Here is a 22,857-nt window from a genome sequence, read left to right as displayed (position 1 = left end):
CTCGCTCTGCACAATCGGGCGGCAGGTGGCGCGCACACGCCACCACACAGGCACGCATAGGATGGCCGGGATAGGCGTGTGAGCGTCCCCATTAGAAGCCAAGCGCACAGCAACCGCGCAGCAAACAGGTCTCAACGGAACGGACAGGCGGACGGCATCCACGGTGGTTGTTTGGATGATTGATAACAGTCGATCACGATTCGGGTTGGACGTGACGTATGATTGATTTGGTTACAATTGCAAATGATTGCAGAAGATGCACATTTCGTTGCAGGATTTGTATGGGTTGGTATTGGTTGGGCATGGAGAATCGATTGATTGGTAACAGGGAGGTATGACTTATTCCTAGAATAATCTTTGTTTAGATGTTTATTACTTTGGTGGTGCTCGTTCCTGGCCGATACTTGCTGACCGTACATGATAGATCAAATTATGTACATATGATAGCTGCATACTAAGATTATGGTTGTTTCCAACTTAGATTCTTATCACTACTATGTGTTTTAGTTTGCTCGAGAAGGTGGTGGCAGAAATTCATGGACACGATAGATAGATGGACAAAAAGAAGATAAACAGGAATAGCGTTTGTGGTCTCAGCAGATATGTTGTCAGCCTTTCGTAGTTTCTTTCTGTTCGTCTACTAGTGGCGGTAATTGTTGCTTGATTCAATGTTGCGTCATGAAAAAAAACAAGCGTGTTGTCGTCGATACTGGTGCGGAACAGTAAAGGGAAGAACAAGCTTGTCATCGTGCCTCGACCATTCATGCGTGTTCTGGGCAACTGCAATGATAGGTGAGACGGTGCCTCGTGATGCGCAGAGGTATTACTTGTGAGGCTAATTAGAGTTGGATAATTTGATTGGGTGGCGCGGTTCGATGGTGGGGACAATATACTGGACACGACATTTTACGTTTCTATTAAACTGCCTTGTTGGGTGCATGTCATACGTTGAAGTGGGTCGGAAAAACTACGTCAACGTAAAGCTCCGGTGCTATCAAGACAGTTTAAGTTCAAATGCCGTATGGAGTTACTCGATTCACTTAAATTCAACACGGAACTGGATAGAGTCAACGCACGAACCTGTGTGATGTGCGCGGATCAGGACAAATTAAAGGACATAGTGCTGGACGGTTAACAGTTGGTCTAGTGCGGAACGCATAGTCTGCCAATAGCCAAGTGCCGGGTAAATGATTAAAGAATGTTAGGAGGAGCAGGGCTCGCAGCAACAGCAAAGAAACTGTGAAGAGGCCTGACCGCGTATGGCAAACGTCGGTGTGCAACTTCGCTTGAGTTTTCACTTGGTGGTGGGGAAAATCATCTTTCTACACTGTCTAATGATATTAGAGCAACAGCTTCAAATATTCGCTATTTTCGTAGTGGTACCTGACGGATATTCATATATCGTAGATATATGTATATAATACTTATTCTAGCTAAAAGCTAAAACAGAAGTCATGCTTAAGTTCTGATCAATTGATGTTGCAATTCAACGTCTAATCGGTAGAATTATATTGATGCTTTTTTTATTGGCGCATTCCTGATCTAAGCTACTGGTTCAGTTTTTCGCTCATTCTAATTTTTAACTTGAACACCCAGTGACGACATATTATGTCCTCCGATTTTAAGTTTCTAATATAGAGCAATCTGTTGGGACTAATACTGGCGTGCAACGTACCTTACGAAAAGCATGCGCCACGTTGACGGGACTCACACAGCTCCTTCGGCGTCGCCGCGAGCTCGAGCCATTGTTTCTGCTGAAGAATTCGCCGGGCACCTGTAGAGTACACGTGTTTGGCGACAAGGGCCCTGGCGGGAACGCCCGCTCTGGTCCCAAAGACAGCGGGGATACTGGTGCATCTGAGATCTTTTGAAAAGCGAAAAAGTGCAAGCGAGAGATGCCAAACAAGATAGGATAGTAGAGCAAGAGATAGGAAGAGTATTCGAATCAGAATGTAAAAGTGGCGGAAAGCAAAAACACAGTGTTACACTTGATCGCTTATCAGGAATACCTTAAACAGTAACACTTTTAGTACAAACAGATCATTAAAACTAGGAAGCGAACTATGCATACCTGTGCAATGGTATGTTGAACTTGAAATGAAAGTGCAACAATAAAAACTCGAGCAAGATGATTACGACTACCGATCTAACTGAGCAGTTTGTTGGAACTTACGCTGCGATCAATTGAATCGATGGATTCAGTAGTGAGCGTCATGAGTGGCAACTCTATACACGTAGTGTTCGGGCTTCCTTGAGGCGTCGCGGCAGTGCGAGTTATAATAGGACACTGGAGCCGCCGTTCCCTACATAAGTTGTTTTTACTTATGTCCTCTTCCTCAGTGACCTGCGACGCCAGTTAATCGTTATGTGGTATTTGGTTGTGACTAGACGCTAGTCTCATCATCAGGAAATAGCTAAAGATATTTCGTCTGGTGGACATAGTGAGTCGCGTTTAGCGTTAGGGAAGGAATCCCGCTTTATATGAGCGTTTGTTAGAGACGTTACACTAATTTGAAAACTAATGATGTAAACTTTCATAGAAATGAACGCCTTTAGTGAACAGTGTGCAGAGTCTGCTTTCCGGAATCTTGAGCCCAGACTGAGAGATGCAGCTTGACAAGGCTACTGTTTACAGATAACGTAATCATTTCCTACATTAACTACGGGCGCACGGCGCAACTAATAGTACACTGCTTCTTTAAGCCGGTCGTTACGGAGTCTATTCTTCGGTAGGCTCAACGTGAATGAAATAATCTCAAAATATAGTTTGACTTACCTTGCAGTCAAAGTCAAGGTTGGTTTCTTCGATGACTTTTTGTTGGTTTTCGGCATTTGCAAGAGCTTCCATACTCCGCTTGCGTTCACCCTCGGCGGCAAATCCCTCCACGAGAATGGCTACCAAAAGGTTGAAGAGTACGTAGTTGCCGAACGTCATCAAGGCGACGAAATACAGCGCGGCCCACGGGCTCGTCTTCTCCATTCCATTAAAAAGGACGATATTCCAATCCTCTTGTGTCAAGATCTGCGACCCCACCATTGAGCAAATGAAGTGAGTGCTAAGTCACTATACGCAATTGTGCTGATGAGACCCTAGCGCCTGCTTGTCGACAGGTGCGAGTTCATCAACGACAGGCATGCAGGATTCAGGGGTGCGCGGAGGACGCCGAACGTTTTCGTTTTTTATCCTTTCAGTACAATAGTATCTCCAAAATATTTGAAGAGTTCCTCTTACTAGGGTGAAATCTAACACTAACCGCCACTTTGATAGGGAAAGAATAATTCGGTATTATTAATGGTCATTTTGAAGTGTCTCGGATACATCAAGCGCACATACCATCACCGGTTAAGCTGTGTAGGTACTGAAGATCTTACCGTGATTTCCTGACAATCGATTCTCGCCTCTCTATGTCTCTATTGCCCATATGCAGCCGCCACACATGGGGGTTCGATTATCAGGTAATGGGGGGTGTCGACTGAGGTCAAAAATATCACTTCATTGTAGAGCACAACGGCTGTTTAACTCCTAATTATGCTAAATGACCACATCCAGAAATTGTAGTGCAGGTGAGGGAAGGTATTCGTCAGATAGTGGGCATAACGTAGTACAGAAGCAAGATAAGCGATAATGGAGGGTTGAGACGAGTTTACGAACATAACAGTAGACTAATGGTGGTATTATATAGTTCATAAGATGTTTGGGCCTCAACACCTGTTGGGAAGTTGGGGCGGAAGATGGGGTGCAGAATCAGGTAGCCGCTTTCGTTCTAAACGGCTTGTTGTTTTTGTCTTGTATGTGTATCAGTGTACAGCAGCAACCAAGAGCGCAATTCGTAAGCACATACCTGGAATACGGTCACGGTCGCCCATAAGAACGAGTTAAAGTGTTTTCGATCACACTGGCAGTCGATGGAGGTGTCTGCGAGATCTTGGCAAGTGCACAGGCTGCCGTCTGCCTTCTGACAGAACTTACCACCAAACAAGTGCATACCTAGGCAGCTGCGATCATCATCAATCACCATCATCGTATCATCGACCGGTGGGAACGACCAAGGAGACACGGCATACGAAGAAACAACAATAGCAGAATACGATTAACACCGTCAGCGGTGGTGTCGTCAGATCATCGCACCGAGCCACGACCCAGAAACCACAAGGCCCGGCTGCGACGCTTCACCATCGCTCGTGAACCCGCCACCAACGAGTTCGCCAGATCGTTGCGGTCAATCATTCAACCATCAATATAAATCAGTAAGCTCAATCGCCAGCAAATACATTTGCGTGAACACTACCATATACTAGGACATGGCGGTCAGTTATCAGTCCGCTCATAGATACAGATCGTTGTCTATAGCAGAAGATCGTTGTTCTTTTTTATATCAATCGATCAGTATCGATAGATCGATTATTGCCAATCAATCGATCACCATTCTGACTAAATAGACTACGATCATTATAACAATACGCTTTTAAAGTCAACTGCACTTTCGATTATCTTTCAGATCATTTAAGGGATCCTGCCAGAGGGGAACGAGAAAAGACCTTCTGATAATGGCAGTTCAAAAATTGATTATATTATTGCTTAGTCTCGATTTTGTCCTTCTTCTGATTAGAGTTCTGTTTCGTGAACTACGACCCTTCCTTTCCTCGACTCGGATCTGAGTTCAACCAGTCGCTCAATTTGTCTATTAATTACATTGTAGCTTTACGTTATTCTGATCCAGTAACAACTGGCATGACCGCTTGGTCGCACGTTTTTGTAGCGGGATCTCTGATCACTTTAACGATTTCTTGTTATTTGCATCACTTATAAAGGATTTCGTCACGAGTCGAAATAAATAAAAATCTGATATAACTAAAACATCGTTTTCCTTCTGCTGTATGAAAACGTCCTCGAAACGTTAACAATCATTATTAGTAGTTCACTCTATCTAACTTACATGCATCTGAGAACGTAAAATAATTTAGGCATTATATTTAATTTATCATTTAAAAAATGTGCCTTCTGATATTCTAAAAAAGCAAAAATGAACCATGGTCAATTAACCCTTACACGCTTCTAGCCAAAAAGCTGTGACAGAAGCCAATAATATGACTTACGGCTGCACTACTAAACAAAACACATATCGTATCACCATTCCAGTCTGCTGGATTATACCACATATAGAACAGTGAGACATTTATCTCTGTTAACGCACATACATAAATTGCAGAGCTATGTTTGATATTAGCGATTTTTACCAACTCGAACTACTTGAGGCGTAGGCTATACATAAAACTGCAGGGCATATTCGAAGCTGGCGATGGCCAAAAAACAAAGCCCGCTTTCACTTAACAAACGTAGACAAACAGTACGTTTTCCTTTACCGAAACGCGGTCCAACCGTATCGCGGTATGTTACTCATTTTAATCTTATTACTCTTAGAGATTTTTTCCCTGTTCTACTGTCCATCACATCCTCGTGTCTAAATCTGCTCTAAAGTTATCTATTTTCTAGATGTCACGTCCAACAACACATCGAGCGGGTCATGTTCTTCTGTCGTCACAATAAATTACAAGAGTGACGAAGTATCATCTCAGTGAGAACTAAACATCTGCTATATTGACTTGTTTTTTATTTTGAATTTGCCCATCTTTGCGTTATAACTAATCGGGCGAGATTTGCATGTCAATTTGGGAAAGCTGCTAATTGTAAACTGGGCAACATCGTCTTCCGGCGACATCTTTTTTTTGTGTGTTACGTTTTTTTTTTTCTCTTTTTACTGTAACTCAGAAATTGAAACTTGCACAAAATAGGCTATTGCATCTATATTTCAAACCGGCCCTCCTTTCCAATTGAAGTTCAAATGGCATGATCTTTGAATCTGCAGGTACAAATGAAAACTTCAGTCATAGCTGTGACGACCCAATAGATCTGATAGATAGGTCCCAGTAGACTTAATATATATAGAAGAATTTTGTTGAGCTTTGGTAGACAAATACTAATGCAGATGTGGGTACGACAGAAACAAAACGAGAAAGTAGAGTCGTGTCCGTTCTAAAAATCTGACATCGACCAGTAAACGATGCTTGCTACACATGAGCCTCTGGGTATAATGTCGGGCTATACGTTGACGACACACGTACACAAGACGCGTAAATAGCATCTTATTGTACAGTTCATACACTTCGTGGATGAGTGGTAGCTATTGTGAATCTGGACTACGATAAATCGAATGGTAATGACGATCTGTCGTAACGTTGTCAACTGTGATACGTAACGTATAGCTAACGTAGTTGTGGTTGCCGGTAGACATTTTTGTTATAGTAAAAAAAAAAAGAAAAAAAAAACGAAGAAAAAAGTCATAACAGCGGCAGAATTTTCAACATCAGTGAAAAAACGCACCTCATTCTACTCCTGTACGCAGCCACACCATTTCTCCTGTGCCCCACATGAGGTGCGGCAAATGGAGGTCTCTAGTAAAACCGTATCGAACAGCAGTGTTCCCTTTTGCCAGTAACTTCCTCTCCGGCGAAAACGGTTGTAGTATGGTTAAAAAATGGGCCACGCACTCTCTCGTTCAGCCATTTATCCCTCCACATTCGTTTAGTGTCACGTCGAGCACAACTATTATATTTCTAGGATCAGGGAAGACGACGAAAAGCAACAGCTAGATTCGAGCTATTGTTTATAAACCGAGGAATGAAAAAGGCCTCAATGAGAGATAAACAGATATGGGGACATAAACTGAAAAAAATAATAGAAAAAATTCGTTAAATAAAACATAAAAAGAAGGCAAAAACAACAAACGACCTAAAGCGATTATAGCATCAATTTCATCGGCGTAATGTGTGAAACACTGAGTTTGTTTGTAGGGAATCGCTTGTGCGCTGATGCAGTAGTGATCACGGGGGCTAATCTAATCGTCGGGTGTTGCCCCCTACGGAGACAACGGCTCGCGACAGCAGCTGCAGTGGCGCAATCGAACAGCGAGACCTCGTGAAGGAAATGTAATCAATCAACTCAATAGTCAAGACCGCAACAACAGCGACACAGATATAGATAGCGCCATATAACAGCAATCGCAGGTATGATAACAACGAAGATAACACCCATAACACTAGCAGTAACAACATAAACAACACTGACAGCATGTAACAGCTATATGACAAAGGATACTCTCTGAAAGTGACATACAGCGCGTGTCAACGGTAGACATAGATTCACTACGTAAACAACAATAACCGCATCATCATCATCATCATTTTCTTCATTGTGATAAACAACACTAACAAGAAAGCTTAACATTAACAAAAACAATGACGATACTAATGAACAACGGGGGAAGATAGAGGTACAAGGGATTAGACACAGCAACATCTATATTGACAATATAGTACAGTAATAATATCGAGACGTGAAGAAGCCAGGCTGACAAGAAGCTTAACAACAATATTATGGTAGGTCAGTAGCAGACGACAACACTAATATATATATATATACAAAACGGTAACGATGTAATCGGCAACGACGACAACGACAATCGCCATATCAACAAACAGCATTCGAGAGTGCAGTCAATTGATAATACACTATAGATACTGATTGAGCATTCTCATTGAACCGCCATTGAGCCCGTTCACAACCACCGACCAGTAATACGCGGGAGAGAGAAAACAAGGAAACAGAGTAGAAGTATTCTAAAAACTCTAGTAAAATATGTATAGAATTAGGCTAGCACATCACGATAAAAAAAGTGGTGCTAAAACGGAGCACACGCACGCATTGACATAGTGGATTCGAAGATAGCAAAAATGTAACAAGAGCCGAAATGAATATAGAAAGGAAAAAAGTACGTCTATGATCATACCATAAACGGTAGAACAAATTCTGTCCTTCGATATGATATTATATAAATTCATCCTATAAATGTACTTGTTGGAGTGAATAGCAGGTAGATATTTACTGTATAGTAATGATAGCAATTAGTGAAAAAAATAAAGGGAGAAAAAGGGGGCCGGATATGTTAGACGTTTTCTATGGGGATTTCTCCAGCAGGCAACATGTTACCGTGTAGATGTGCGTTACCAATGGACTAACTACTCGTTTGATCAGACACCTAAAGCTATCGATTGAGAGTTCGTGGATGTTATGGTTCATCTAATGATCAGACGGCGGAGTGATTCAGTTGCTCAATCCCGGTTAGTGCGTGACTGATCTATTTTAGTGCTACACTAGCTGGCCACTGGCCGTTCAGCTCTAGGGTTAATTTTACTCTCATAATAGTACTTCGCTAAGCTTCTTTGTATGGCACGGCGCTTATGTACGGTGTGAACGTCCAGAGATGAACGGCTTCAGTGGCCACAGCCTCGGTGTACGTTCAATATGTTCGGCCAAGTGCTGATTCTTTTTGTCCTATTCAACATATTCCGTTGCTTTGCCACCTACTGTTCTCGTCCCCACCTGTCGCGCGTGTGACCCGATGGCAAAGGTCTATGAGTCAGTTGATCAATCGATGTACTAAATATACAGTCAGCTCCGCACAGTAACCCACTCTCATTATCACAACCAGCACATAGTCGTTACCTACTTTCTGTAAGTATCAAACTGCAGCGACCATTGCATGGCGCTGCGCAAAGTGGGTGCGCAGATGGGGCGAATGATGGTTGGGTACACGAAATGTTAAGATCGATTATCATGGATTCGGGCGGAAGACACAGAGTAAGAGATCGATGGTAAATGATAGAGAAAGAACAGAGTACAGACGGTTGAGGTAGTTTATACGAAGACGAGTTGCTATATAACCTCTGGTTGTACTAGTAGCTGCTCAATGGTGGTTTATGACTAAGCAGCTGATCTAACGCTCTGATAACATACCACATTGCTGATCTCTATTATAGGAACAGTGGCAACAATAAGACGACCTGGTAACTGCATCGGACCTGAAAGGTTGAACTTCGGACTGCCATGGCTTTGTTGGTCGTCGTTTATTCTCGACACACCAAAACGAAGATATCGACACTGCCTCGATTGACTCTGTTGAGCATAGCAGAGATCAGCCTCAGCTGAATAATCACGTCTCTACCATCGTCATTAAAATGAATGGTAACCCCCCACTGTTGCGGATTGTAGCTGTCTTCTCATGTGAAGTTGCTTTAAGCTCCTCGTGCATCGACGCCAGGTGGATTAGCAAATAATATATACCAATGGGGTAAGAACGCCTAACGACCACGGTTGTGCATGTATGGAAGGCGTCATAGATCATTAGATGGGGGTCTTATATTCTTCATCTGTTTGAATTCTTTGTCATATGTTATGTTTCGTCGTCCTGAAAATGGGCCACTGCTGTGCGAGCGTGGCATAGGTTTGTGGAAAAAATCGTTTGTGGAAAAAAAGGGGCGCTTGACGGCGGAATTGGGGTTTGCGAAAGTTTCATGTTGAGTCAGTGACGGTTAGTGCCATGTAAGCGTTTCTTTCAATTGATAATTCGTTCGGCATCTACGTAAGTTCAATTATGGAACGTCTTATCGAAAAGAAGCCGTAAAAACTGCGGCGTTTTGACTATAATACATATACGGTGTCCTGTTGTGAGCCATTAATTAATAGTATTTTTACTGATTTACTTAGTTCGTTATCGCTGCGTCCAGTTCTGAACACAACGATGTCTAGAAGGAGGAAAACAGGGCTGTTGAAAAGGAAGAGCAGATCCGAAATGGGCATGCGAGAACCAGGAACCTGACATAATGTCTGTCATTTGTGAGGGCATCTCATTTCCGGTAAAAGTTGCCGACTAATGAGATCGTTTGACTGGCCGTCAACCACGTAGGACAGGGTTACTGCCAAACCTAATGTCAATATAGCGACTTCACGTTTTCATTAAAACGTAGAAGTGCCTCAATAAAATACACAAACGAAAAATAATACTTGTATTCACTTCATTTTTTTGTAACTATAAAATTATATGTTTGCCTTAATGTAATGAATATATTTTTGCTTTAGTTTTTAACTTGCGTTTTTAATTTTATATTTTTTTATTCTATTTAACATTTTTCAATAGCTATTCCTTAATGTTCAACTTAGTGCTTTTGTACGTTGCACGTACATACATTGCATGCTGTATATTTTCGGGTAAGCTATAACAATTTCTTGTTACAAAGTTACTAAATGATGCATCCAGAATAGCAGCAGGTTCTGCTATGATCCTCCGTGATTGACGGCATTTAGAGCGATCAGACAAATATATCTATTGAGATTTAAGGCCGCGTAACTGCGGTCTACTTCCTCGGTGATAGCCATGAGCCGGGCCTTGTTCGTGGATTAGATATGAGAGAGTGTAAAGATGGCCGTGAGAGTGGATGAGGTATTTGTAGAACGCTTGGATGAGATAGATAGGGATGCTTCAGTTGGCGCAGGCGTAAATATTTGTAATGGTTAGCTTATCGTTAGCAAGTAAAAAGGAAACCAATTCCAATTAATAATAGGAATAGAGTAGAATGTTCTTTGTCGGCTTGGTCTTTACTTTGTCATTCTTCTGTTGCTTGTTTGTTATTAATGAAGATGTATAGATACGAAGTGACTCACGAACTTGAATGACTGGGAGAGCATTTTTCGTAAGAGATCAAATGTAAGGCGGTAGGCGGCGATGTGGGAGGCTGCGTACCTGAAACACGGTGACTAACGCCCAGAGTAACGTATCAAAGTTTTTCCTATCACAGACGCGCTGCCCCGTTGGTGTGTCCACGGTACAGAATTTTCCACCGAACAAATTCATTCCCAGGATGCTGCACGTTTAAGCGGGACGAGGGCGCGGTCAAGGAGCCGCCATGTAGAAGAAATATAAAACATACATCAGATTATTAGGACGACACAGTCATAATAACAAAGCTAGGTGTATAGTGCTAATGTTAGCCGTAGTCACTAGTAGTCACCAGTCGTCACATTGTAGAGTGGGAACATTACGGAACCAGAGGAGCGAACGAGTGGAAAAACACAGGGAAAAATCACTATCGAGTATCTGCCGTTTCTAGTGATGAGCTGGTATCCTGGCTTTCGTTCAGCTTAGCTGTATTTAAAATTTAACGATGTACCTGTTCTGGTGTTCCTTTAAGTCTTCGTTTTGATTAGAAACAAAAGTCAGTTTACAGAGAGAAGAACACGCAAAGCAGGTTGCGTATGTCCTAATTGATGTAAGTATGTTGAGGGTTTAGGTTGTGTAATCAATAGGTCGACTTATCCGGAGGCTTCTACGAGACAACCAGGCGAAGGCCAGCAGAATATAATGGTCCAACGATTTACCCACCCGCGTGCGGCTATTGAATCTACTTCATTGGGCTGACAAGCGCGCGTGAACTGTTTTTAATTTTATGTAAGTGGACTTTGTGTTTGCAGGCTATAACCGGTATTTCGAACAGTAACGGCGTTTGAATTCTTTTCGCTAATTTATCATCGTCACCAATAGCAGCAGCAGCCCATATCTCGAGGGTAAGTCCGGTATCATATCTGCAGTTCCGAGGTCCTGCGGGGGCAGAAGAAGCTGATCGAAAACTTGGTTTTTGGTTGGGGATGTTGGTTCGGACGGTTGGAAATCGGAATGACAAAGTCGGAGCAGTGTATGTTTGGATTGTTCGGATTTTGGGCTTTTTGATTGGTGAAGTTGGCGTTGCGGCTGGTCAGACAGAAAAAGAGAGAGAGAGAGAGGGAGAGAGAAAGATAGGCAGGTGGAAAAAGATATGTACATAACGAGATGGTTTGGTAGGCACGAACGAATAGATATATAAACGGTGAGAGACGACAGTGAATAGGCCAAGCGAAGCCGGAAGGTTGAGGCGTTCAGGCAGACGTATATATATATATATATATAGGTAGATAGATAGGTGTATATGGATGAGCGTACGCCAGTCATCAACCAGTCACGTCAGTTGGGGGGAAGCTGAACGGAATTATAAAACTACTGGCAGTCAACAGAGACCGCTGGTCAGAAGCAACTCTCAGTCAATGATCGTTATCAGGATGTCATCCAGTTTTATTATCCAACCATCAAAATTGGCCATCTGACTTTACGTCACCACAATCAACAACAATGAGTTACGGCATTGTCGATGTGGCTAGCTAGAATAATCCGTTCTGTACTCTTCAATAAATGTACAATATAGGATACCAGTCATCCTTATCGTCAAACATTGTCATGATTATATTTGGAAGAGAAAATGTACGAAGCAGCAGTGACAGCTGACGAGTGAGAAGGAGGAGTTATGAGGTAGTTGAATGAAGCGCGATTGACCAGCAGGCCGCTGAGTAATGAAAACTCCGGTCTGGGCGTTCGAAACGACACAAGGAGGGTATGCGCTGTCCGCTGGGTGTTGCAGGCCTCTAACGCACAGGCGTGCAAAAGCTGAGCGAAGCCGATAGGATCAACTGGGAGTGAAGCATTTTACTCACTCAACAAATATAACAGCTTGTTCACACGGCCTGACTGTGGGGCTTCCAACCAGCGTGATTAAAATCAGACGGGCAGGATCAACGGATTGAAACAAAGAGCAATGGAACACGGTCATTACAACGCACAATAATTATCTTACTATCTTATACTACAAAAAAGACAGTTTTACCGAGTATACAAGGTGTATTGGTTGCATCTGATTACTACGAACTTAAAGAAGATGGGAAGCGACGAAAATAGCTCGCCCAGAAATTGAGCTAGCGCCTCTATGATCCTCCCTCTCTGAACTAAAAACTTACGATTCCGTTGGATTCAGTTATTACTTAAATAAGCGGTACGGCAATGTACACTGCGATTATAAAGAGATATCTATAAATATATACATATGTATAGATATGCAGTGGAGTTGATTATGTTCTAACTAATGGATTGTAACAATGCTGTACAATATGGTCATATCAGATCACACCATAGAGATAAAAGCGAGTTCAGAGAATATCACTTAGCCAGGCAAATCAAGTTATACTGCATGATGAACGGATGTCGCTCAAAGCTAAGCTATTCCCTATGCTGAAGCTATCTGCGGGACGGCGGTGTGACAGCGATAGGGCTGATAGTGCTATGGATATAGCGAAAATAGAGGCCACGGTATTGTCCGAAGGACGGACTGCCTGCTGCGACAAATCGACACGCTCTCTCGAATTTTCGTTGCGTTTTTCCTCGTTTTTCCTTTCTTTCTTTTTGTCGGTAGACCAATGCTTGTTCCCGTCGTTGTTGCAAAAATGTCTTTAAAACGGTCTTTTCTTCTTAGCTACAACAAAGTCAACAGTATCAATGTAATAGGTAGCCAAAACAGGCACTTTCAAGCATGCTGCCACGCTAATTACTTTGTGGGAAATTGCTATTGACACGCTACAACGAGTCCGATCAAAAGTTGGGAAAACTCGTACCGCTAACAGAGAAGGCCAGTCTAAAAATCAATTCATCGACCATCAACAATTCATTATCATCAACCACCATCAATATCATCAACCAATCAACTTCATCCTCAACGATCCATGTCAACGTCATCAAGAAACAGAAGAAACAGAATAAACGAATCAACCACCATTCAGTCAAGTAAACAGTAATTACGTACGTCAGTAATCTGAAATAGCAACCAAATCATGAGATGTATGAAAAATAAATGATAACAACAATCAAAAACACTAATAGAGATTCGACTGAACCAATCAAAAGCAACAAGAACATAAACACCAAAATGACAAAGTAGCAATGTACGCCAGTAGCAGTAATAGTTGTAGACTATGGCACTGTGATAAATGGAACACCCGCAACTTTAAGGCGGTTGGCGTCTCGCTGCGATGGAAAATACAGTTCTGTTCAGCACTGGACCTAACGGTAAATCCCGCTGCCCACCTTCCTCTAAGATTAACTGTCTCGACAACAGGAAAGCAGTGGTAGTACTAGCTAAGCAGCGTTGCTCTTGTGGGTCTCCCTTACAAGAGGAGCGATTCTCTCTACTGACATGCGCAATCGTTAACTTAGTAGGATTCCTTCTAACTTTAACAGAACAGTAACTTGTTTCGTTTGCCACGTCTTGTTGATTTGTTCATATTTTTATTAATATTATTATACATAATCGATGCGAATTGTTTTGCCTATCACCGCGATCCATCATTGATCGACTAATAAAATGCTTAGGTAATATAGTGATCGGAGAGAAGGAGAAGCTAAAGATATAGAGGAAGAAATAGAGATGAACAATATGGCCAAGATACAGACAGAGAGCTAAAGAGAGAGATAGACAGATAGATAGATAGAGGAGAGAGAGAGAGAGAGGGGGGGGGAGAGAGCCGATACAGGAATTGTAGACTCAAAACCGGAAAACCAATCTGCACCACTATGAGCAACATTATCGCGTAACAAATAGACCAGCAGTAGTGGCATTAGTAATGGCTGGGGTGGTACGGTGTGTACAGCAGACGAATATGGTGCAAAAGAGAATAGTACGAGAGCAATACGACTGGCCAGCCGACCGCTCGTTGCACGACCTGAATCTGGTATCAAGCCTTGCAGGACGCCGGACCATGTATCCGATAGGATGAATGCCCGCCGCTAATAGGAGATAAAACTAGCGAATGGAACGAATAACGTCGTTCGGATCGTATGAGCGGTTCTTACCTGAAATGATAATGAGACAGACGAAGCTAGCTAGCTAGGTAGGTAGCGGACAGGAAAAGTTGCGGGATCTGATGGGGAACACTCGCTGGATAAGCGAAAAAGCGTTTGCTTTTTCCCTACAAGTGTTTTTTTGAAAAGACTGATACCTGTTGCAGCCTCTAGCTTTTTCCTTTCCTTAGTTCTTCTACAGTCTTTTAAACTGCTTACCCCTTCGTGTTTTCGTTTGACGCCTTAGGCTTCCCTTCCGTTTTCCAGTTACCATCGCATTGTTTTTGCGGGTCTTTTATATTGATGTAAATAGTGAGAATTCATGGTAAATCGAATGTAATGATGTCTTAAGCGTTTTCCATCACTTGGCGAGACATGCTTTTGTTTGCAAGAAACTCAAACTAATTGTACCCTTCAGTGTTTTTTTTCAATGAGCATCATTAACGACTTTGTTCGAAACTCTTTTTTTTTTTTTATTTTATTGAATACGCAGTATGTGCTGAAACGTTTTTCTTCTCACTGGAAATATAGTTCAGGCATGGCCATTTCTTAATCGAGCAAATCGATGGTAACACAGATTCGAATTAAATGCGTCATTTTTAAAGATTTGTCGAGAAATAGATAAGGTTAGACCCTACAATAAACGTACGCAAGGTACGAAAATGACGTACCGAGCCCCGCAGTGCATAGATCTTGAAGAGTCTAGATGTGTGTTATCGCTATACCGACCTGAATATGAATATGAACAGCATTAATAGCGCAAAGAAGACGGCCACATTATCCATAGTTCGCAGCATAATGAACAATTGACGTCGCAATGCTGGCATAAATCTGGAACATAATGGTATAATAGATGGAACTATGACATTACCACAAACATACAAATGGCTATTAGTAAATTACCGTATTTTTTTGAAAATTCTACGTTGAGGCTATTTAGAAAATTCACTTGGAACTATCGTAGTGTTTTAATTAGACGTAGCCCCACCTTCCGTAATGCATCTTGATGAAACTCTTAAAATAGCTTTTGTTTGTTTGTTTGTTTAGAACGCCGTTTTGACCAGCGCGGGTATGGCCCCTGTAGGTGCAATCTGCACAGTGGTCACTTCTGTTTATCACACTTAAGGGCACGTCAAGTAGTCCAGACGTTTCGTACTGGGAAACAACCATCTAAAACGATGCTTAACGCTAGTATGGAATGTTACACTGGAAACATTCGTTTTTCTAGCCACAGTCTACCTTAGCTAGAACGCCCAGAGTGCTATTTATTGCGAAATATATATAATATATTGCGTCAGCACCACCACCACCACCAAATCACATGATTCATTTCTCTGATAAAAGTGTACATCAACTGAAATCCGTTTCTAAGCAATAGCTTCCCCAAGAAGCGATATGAGAGACCTGCATTGTGCGACAGTAATCTATGAACAATAGCTTACTGTGGTTGCCTTTACAAACCTGACTAGCTTCAGTATCCTGAGAAGTCGAAACGTCCTTAACACGGAGAGTCCTGATCCTTCGGACTGGTTGAGCAGTTCGGCTGTCGACAGTACGACGATTATGCCGTCGAACAGGTTGAAACCCGACTGGATGTATTTGCCGAAACCCTCCGCGAGTATCTTGAGGAGCATCTCAAGGCCGAAGACAAATGTAAACAAGATGTTTGATAATTCTACGGCCAAGGTAAGCTCCTGTGGCTGCTGGTGGTACTCAATTCCCATTGAGAGAGTATTCACCAGGATCGCTGCGAGAATACCACGCTGAAATTTTGGCATAATGTCAAGAAGCTTATTCCCTGCTTTAAACCAATAGCAGCACCTCGCTTGTCAATCGCTGACTAAAATAATTGTTGCGGAACTTGAACCTACGTTTCGAACTTGGTATGTCATCATACATCTTCTTAGAGTTTACATATTTAAGGAAAAAGGTCTTCTAAGGCCACGACAGCCAAAGTACATATATCCAGAATAACGGTTTCTTACTAGTTGCTTATTTTATCTATTAGATAAAGGATTTACCTGAAATCTAGGATGGTCAACGAGAATCTTGAGTTTGGCTCTGAGATCGAGAGAAGCACGGATGAATTTGCTAGGTTCCTTTTTGGCGTGCTTCCGCTGGCCGCGTCTGCCATCGCAGTCTTCGTCGGAGCAGTCACAGTCGGACGAGCACGAGGAGCACGTCGAACACGAATCCAGAGTTTCTGTTCGTGATCATGAAAGTAAAATAACTGGTCGTGTTATCGTTACTTTTCGCCACTTAACGGGTATGTTAACCAAAATATAAAAGTAACTGGTGGCTATACTATAACTGCATATCTAAAATGCGGTGCCTGTTATATTGTCTAGCTGATGTAGCATTTGGCAGTATACCCTCATTCTGTGGGGGCTTATACCTTTAAGGCCTAACGTTCTTCTAGTTTCCTTAATAACTAGGTTTCAGTGTGGTTATAAATTATTTGTCTATTATTTGTACCCTGATCTTGAATAGTCAATTTTCTATTTAACAATATATTCGTTGCCATACAACAGTTGCATCGACTCACTCAGTAGACAAATAAGGATCAGATCATTTGGAAGCTTTAACTCCTACACTTGAGAAGTTCCTAATTAAAAACTTTGAGCTCGTTTCCTGCAAGATCAAAGAAGTCGACCACTTTTCTATACTCAAGTAACTCTCTTCCCAACTTATGGCCGTTTATTTAACTGGCTAAAGTTGCATAGAGATAATATCTCTTCTCTGTATTGCTCTGCGCAGAGAGAGCTCCCTGTAGGTTTAACCGTCGAAGAGTTGAGTCTGATTTAATGCTGGTAGTGGATATGTTTCCAGCCAATACGAGACGTCAAATTGGGAAGAAAGACTTGCTCTGTGAAGCCACATATTTAACGATGACACACTTCGAGGATTCGCAGTTCAAGGGCTGCCGTCCCACCGAGTAACGCAATGAAGTGAACTAGAACACGGCAGCTGTTTAGCTCAAAAGATCATGCATGTCCATCGTGTTTTGCCCGAGTCCGCCGTGAAGCAATATGTCGGTGGCGCTGGTACCATCATTAGCGCCTTTTTTTGCGCTGGCCGTTGAGGACTGCCGGGTAGGTCTACTGAAGTTGCTGGAGGGTAGCTACGGGAACTACAAGAGCAAAGGGGCGTTCTTTTGCTTTAACAGATGGAAATCATTTATTCGGATGAATGTAAATTGGCACTGAAGATCCAGTGAGAGGTTAGCCGATAGGCCTGCTAGCCTTGCTCAAAATGCCCGTCCTCATGTTACACCAAAGCCGACCGTTCCTGAATATCACTTCAATTTTCCTTACTGATTTGACACGTATAGCTTACGTATATGCTTTGTATGCTCTTTGCGATGAATCCTTGCTTTGCCTTCTGTTTTTGCGCGACAAAGGCTCTGTTTAGGACAAGCGATTTGACTTTAACAGGAGAAAAAGGACTGGCTAGAATTACATATTGGTAGCTCATTTTGAATAACTGGCAGCGTGTTTTTCTATTGCTTTTCTGGATGGAAATTGGCTTAGAAAATTTTTAGGGCTTTCGGAAAAACCGAGGAAAAGTTCTTGGACATATTGCTACGGGGAACATATTTTTTTGGAGGTTGCAATTAGGCGAGTTGGACTTGAACAGGATAGGGAGGCAAAGAAAGATATTTTGGGTAATTAACGATTGGTCTACAGGGAGTAAAATGGTGGGCAAATGTTTTCTATATATGTATCGCACCGACGTATCGACGCAAAGAACTTCCCGTTCCGCGTTGTATTTATGGACACATGCAAAATATATCAGTCAAAGAAAATACCATATTTCTAAAAATATTTAATTTGGATCTGCCTTTTTATATTTTTCCAAATTTTACATAAAAGTATTGCTAATGTACCGTATGCGAATAGTCCACAATAATCATTGCACAGGGAAATAGAACTATGTACAATTACAGGGAAGTTGTGTAAAAAAAATCGTAAGGTTAGGTGGAGGCATAAGGTGAGCGTAGTTAGCCCAACCGTAAAGGCTGCGGCCTTGAGGGCTGCGGCCGAGTTCCGAAATAATGGTTTCAGCTTAGCCTAACTTACCTGATGTCTAAGCTTGTCTTTTTGAAGACATCCGCTTTCATAAACACCGTTGAAAATGTGTAACAGTTAATAACTATACATTTCTTACCTGTCGACTTGAAGCTGATTTCTTCATAAAATATACAAAAACTATATAATTATCTAGCACTTCGAATAGCGTTTTGTTTATGAGTCACGATGGTGACTTACCATCATCGCCTGCGCTGTACGCGTTATTTTTGCGTTCCACTTCGCTTAGTCGATTGTTGACGTGAAGCTGTTGTTGTAGCTGCGGTTGTTCGATATCGGTCGATGCACCTACATTGGAACCAAGCTCTATGGTCAAAGGTTGAACAGGCCCTCCCCCACCTAGTCCTACACAGATGAAGGCAGTATCATCGTCGATGGACGGGGGACCTGAGACTAGTTGGGAGTCGGTTCCATACGTCATCGATGGATTCAGACTAGTTTCGTGCAGTGCAACGATCCCAGAAGCCTGTTTACTCTCTAATGCTACGTCTGATCGGTGGGCAGATGCTGGTAGTGAATGACAATCGGATGATACGTAAGGGAAATTGCTCACGTTAATCGAATGTTCACTGCATGATACCATAGGGAATAATGACTGACTTTGCTGTCCGTTTCTGGACCCACGTTGTTGCTGGTCCATTGAATCTATCGCTGTTCTCTGGGCAGAGAAGTCACCGCTTATGGCTGGAGACTGGTGGACCCGTGGCAATCGCGGGGCCGGTGAGGTACAAATAATAATGGATCTTGTTGCTGTTGTTGCAGAAGAAGGAGAAGAATAAGAAGAAAAAGAGGAACAAGTGGGGACTAATGCGGAGGTTGAAGAAGAACAGATTGTAGAGGGTAGATTGTGGTGAGGTAAAGAGACGTTATGTTGTGGATGAAACGAGCGTATAGCGGTGCTATTAACAAGGTACCCGCCGCTACTTTCGACTACAACTTGGTGACTTGGCGTTGTCTCTGGCCGCGCTTTTCTGTCAATTACTAGTCCTGCTCTTCCATCTTTGTTTGTAATTACTTTTACAGAGGACGGCTTCTGCTGCTGCTGCTGCAGCTGTTGTGGCTGTTGGCTACCAGCTGATATTTGTGTTATGTCGTTTTTTGTTGACCATACAGGCGGTGGCGGTAGGTGCTGTTGTGGTAGCTGTCCAGTAGCTGTTGACATTACGCTAGGAACAGTCAAATTACTATAGCCGTCAGTATCGTCTATGAAATAACTCGTTGTGGGGCAATGGACACTGGCTGCGGCGGCTGATGTTGTTGTGCTGTTAACAGCCGTCTGCTGCAGACTAGAAAAAGCAGAGTTGGTACCATTGCTACCTGTAGTAGAAGTGGTAGTAGTAGCGGCCGGTGAACGGAGTAGAATCGTTGGCGATGAAGATACGGAAACTGAGATTGATAGAGGATTTGCTGGCGCTGTTGTTGCACTTATAGTTGTAGCGGTATTGGTTTGTAGCGGTTGTGACGTTGTATTGGTATTGGTGATAGAGGTGATGGCGGCTTGCTCTCCTTCTAGCGGACGTGAAGTCTGGGTGATGCGCTTATCGGCTGGATCGCTCTTGCCAGTGGCGATGGCCTGAGTCAGTCTTGCCGTGGCCGCCGACGGTAGCCTACTACTAATATTAGCTGGTTGACAGCTCGAAACGATCGACACGACTGTCGCCGCATGACTCGAGCCATTGGTGTTATTGATATTTGTGCTGCAGGTGCTCTTCGAAACTAATACGGTTGTTCGTGCTTCGGGTTGGCAGGACACACTCGACGCTGATAGCATTGAACAGAACATAGAAAATGTGTAATAGTGAAAAGTTCGAAAGAAGGACAAACACGGAAAAAATGAATGACACGAAAAAAAAGATCACGATGATCACGGTGATAGGGTGACCGGCCAAAAGGTCAGCGTGCGTGTCCCAGAAAGTCAGCCGGACCGACGCAGAGCACAGCGGCGGTGGCACAACGGCAGCAGCGAAACAACACAACCCGATGGGAAGAAATCCGTGAGGTCAGACGTAAAGAAGAACATTGAAGAAAAGAAGAGACACAGTGTGAGAAAAAAAAAATATCGTAAAAATTAGTCAGTTAATTAGGTAACATATAAAAAGAATAATAGTGAAAATGGTAACAATAGACACAGATAGAGGACAACGTGTCTACAGACTGCACGAGATCATGATTGGTGAACTGTGTTACTGACGAAGGTGATACGATATACATATAGACGCAGATATAGCCTAACGTAACCTCATCTAATCAACTCTAACGTTTCTAGTAAATACGAGCAGAATTCGTAATAGTTGCTTATTATCGTTTTAGAAAAAAAAAAAAAAAAAAAAAAGAAGCACAATCAGATCAGCCTACGCTAGGGTGTAGGTTTTCCTGTGAGCAAACGAATGGGTGTAACGAGTTTGAGGCGCGCCCCGAAGAGCGAACAGAAATATAGAGGTAAAAAGATTGAAACACGGATAGTGATATTATCTATGTCTTATCTATACTTAGTTGCCACATATGTTTACAGGCGCGATAATGCTGGAACAAGGGGTTTTGCTAACGGTAGGTAGTGCTGTGGGATGTAAATAATGTGAGTCTGTATGTAAGTGTAACGGGTGTGTGTGTGTGTGTTTGGGGGGGGGGGGGGTGGTAGTGCCAACAATAAACGGTAGATTTAATTCAGAGTACAGCAGCCCGTGGGGTCCATTTGGGGTGCACAACGCCAGGCGGTTGGTGACCTAATGCACAATGTTTTTGTCAAATGTAACCATCAAAAACAGGGCGGCAACAATAAAGTGCGTGATGTCTGCAGCACTATAAAGCGGGTGAATAATTCTAGTTATTATTTTTTCTATGTCCTAAAAAAATCTAACACGAATGTATGGATGAGATAGTTCGCATATTAGGTTCATTACATTCTGAAGGTTTATAGACACACCTTAGCTTACTCAAGAGGAAAATCTGTTAGGAGAATAAACAAATGAATAAACTAAGTAAGCTTCAACGGTCCACGACCGATCTGTGAATGTCCTTCAGAAAGTATCTCGTGATACATTGGTCTACATAGCGCATGCATCTATTCAGGTCACTTTTGCCGTAAAGCAACCTATTATCTAGCTGGAATAAGACAAATCCTAAAGAGTAGGCATGCTCGTGAATTCATCATAGATAGTAAACATATTGCTGTTTCCTAACGGAACTGATACAGGTCGTGGAAGCCAATTCATTTGACAATAGCCAATGGAAATGCATTAAATTTACTTAGCTGTTGGCAGTATCTAGAGATGAAAACACAGTGACAGGGTTACCTTCAGCTGCGGAATTGATCCCGAATGTGATATTGCCATTTATGCCGGTGATGGTACTGCGGTTGCCTTTATAACTTAGCGGCGTATTGGCAGCGCCTCGATCGTTAGTAACGCTAATATTTTTCGAACTTGAGGCCAACGAACTTTTTTGTTGTCCAATAGTTGTTTGTGTAACCAATTCGATTACGGCATTCGTGTGATAACTGGATAGAAGTGGATCCTGTGCTGCTGGTAATACTGCTGGTTGTATAGCATCTGCTAGTTTCGAAACGGTATCGCGTTCTTTAGTAACTACAGTTTGACATTGTATATCTGTGCTATTTCTACTGCCCATCGACAGTTCGCCTCCCGATGCCAACAGATGACCTTCGCCCACGCGGTCGTTCGGTTGTGTCGTGGGCGTTATTGTTGGCTTGCCTGGGGTGAGCGTTATGGCTCTAGCGGTCGATTGCAGTACAATACTAGGCGCTTGTTCCGGCGGAGGTAGTGGTAAAGGTAAGATTGTTTTTGTTGTTCTTGTTGATTCCGGCATATTTGATGTGGGGGGGGGCAGCAGCAACAGGGACTTACCGGTATAGGTGTTCGTGCCACTGGCATGACTGACGTTAGCCGATGAGAATCTGTCCAGAAGAGCTAGATCGAAATCGGCCGCGCGCGGTTCTAATTCTACGGCGTCGTGTACGACATACACGTTTGACTGATCGCCTTCACTATCATGCTGTTGCCTTTGCAGAGCATTTGCTATTGACGAAGGGGTCAACGATGAGACAAGTGTCTTTGTTACTATCCCCACAACATTCGACCCCGAAGCTCCTCTTGTTGAAGACGCCCAAATGTCTACGACAAATTGACTATGGCCATCACGGCTATAATTACTATTTACAGGGC

The 22,857-nt window shown here is 42.7% G+C and overlaps 1 protein-coding gene and 1 long non-coding RNA gene across 5 annotated transcripts in view; one reads left to right on the top strand and one right to left on the bottom strand.

Moving 5' to 3' along the window:
* The window catches only part of Ca-alpha1T (Ca[2+]-channel protein alpha[[1]] subunit T), an 80,573-nt gene that overhangs the window by 21,964 nt on the left and 35,752 nt on the right, over positions 1-22,857 (bottom strand). The window contains exons 11-18 of the mRNA XM_022843534.2: positions 21,970-22,784; positions 18,857-20,524; positions 16,610-16,791; positions 16,050-16,351; positions 15,318-15,419; positions 10,638-10,758; positions 2,777-3,022; positions 2,174-2,344 (exon numbers count right to left, since the gene is read on the bottom strand). Of these exons, the coding sequence (XP_022699269.2) occupies positions 2,174-2,344; positions 2,777-3,022; positions 10,638-10,758; positions 15,318-15,419; positions 16,050-16,351; positions 16,610-16,791; positions 18,857-20,524; positions 21,970-22,784 (3,607 nt within the window). The remainder of the gene's footprint in view (positions 1-2,173; positions 2,345-2,776; positions 3,023-10,637; positions 10,759-15,317; positions 15,420-16,049; positions 16,352-16,609; positions 16,792-18,856; positions 20,525-21,969; positions 22,785-22,857) is intronic.
* On the top strand, positions 5,472-9,881 carry LOC111266230 (uncharacterized). 4 transcript variants are annotated; one of them, XR_002683949.2, is made up of 3 exons: positions 5,472-7,065; positions 8,878-9,188; positions 9,605-9,881. It is a non-coding gene; the product is annotated as an uncharacterized LOC111266230 (long non-coding RNA). The 4 variants fall into 4 exon arrangements; XR_002683947.2 differs by lacking the exon at positions 5,472-7,065 and adding an exon at positions 7,558-7,829; XR_002683950.2 differs by lacking the exon at positions 5,472-7,065 and adding an exon at positions 7,939-8,178.

This window comes from Varroa jacobsoni, unplaced genomic scaffold (genome assembly GCF_002532875.2).
Source record: "Varroa jacobsoni isolate VJ856 unplaced genomic scaffold, vjacob_1.0 scaffold_1065, whole genome shotgun sequence".
Lineage (NCBI taxonomy): Eukaryota > Metazoa > Arthropoda > Arachnida > Mesostigmata > Varroidae > Varroa > Varroa jacobsoni.
This window is presented reverse-complemented; position numbering and strand designations above follow the sequence as displayed.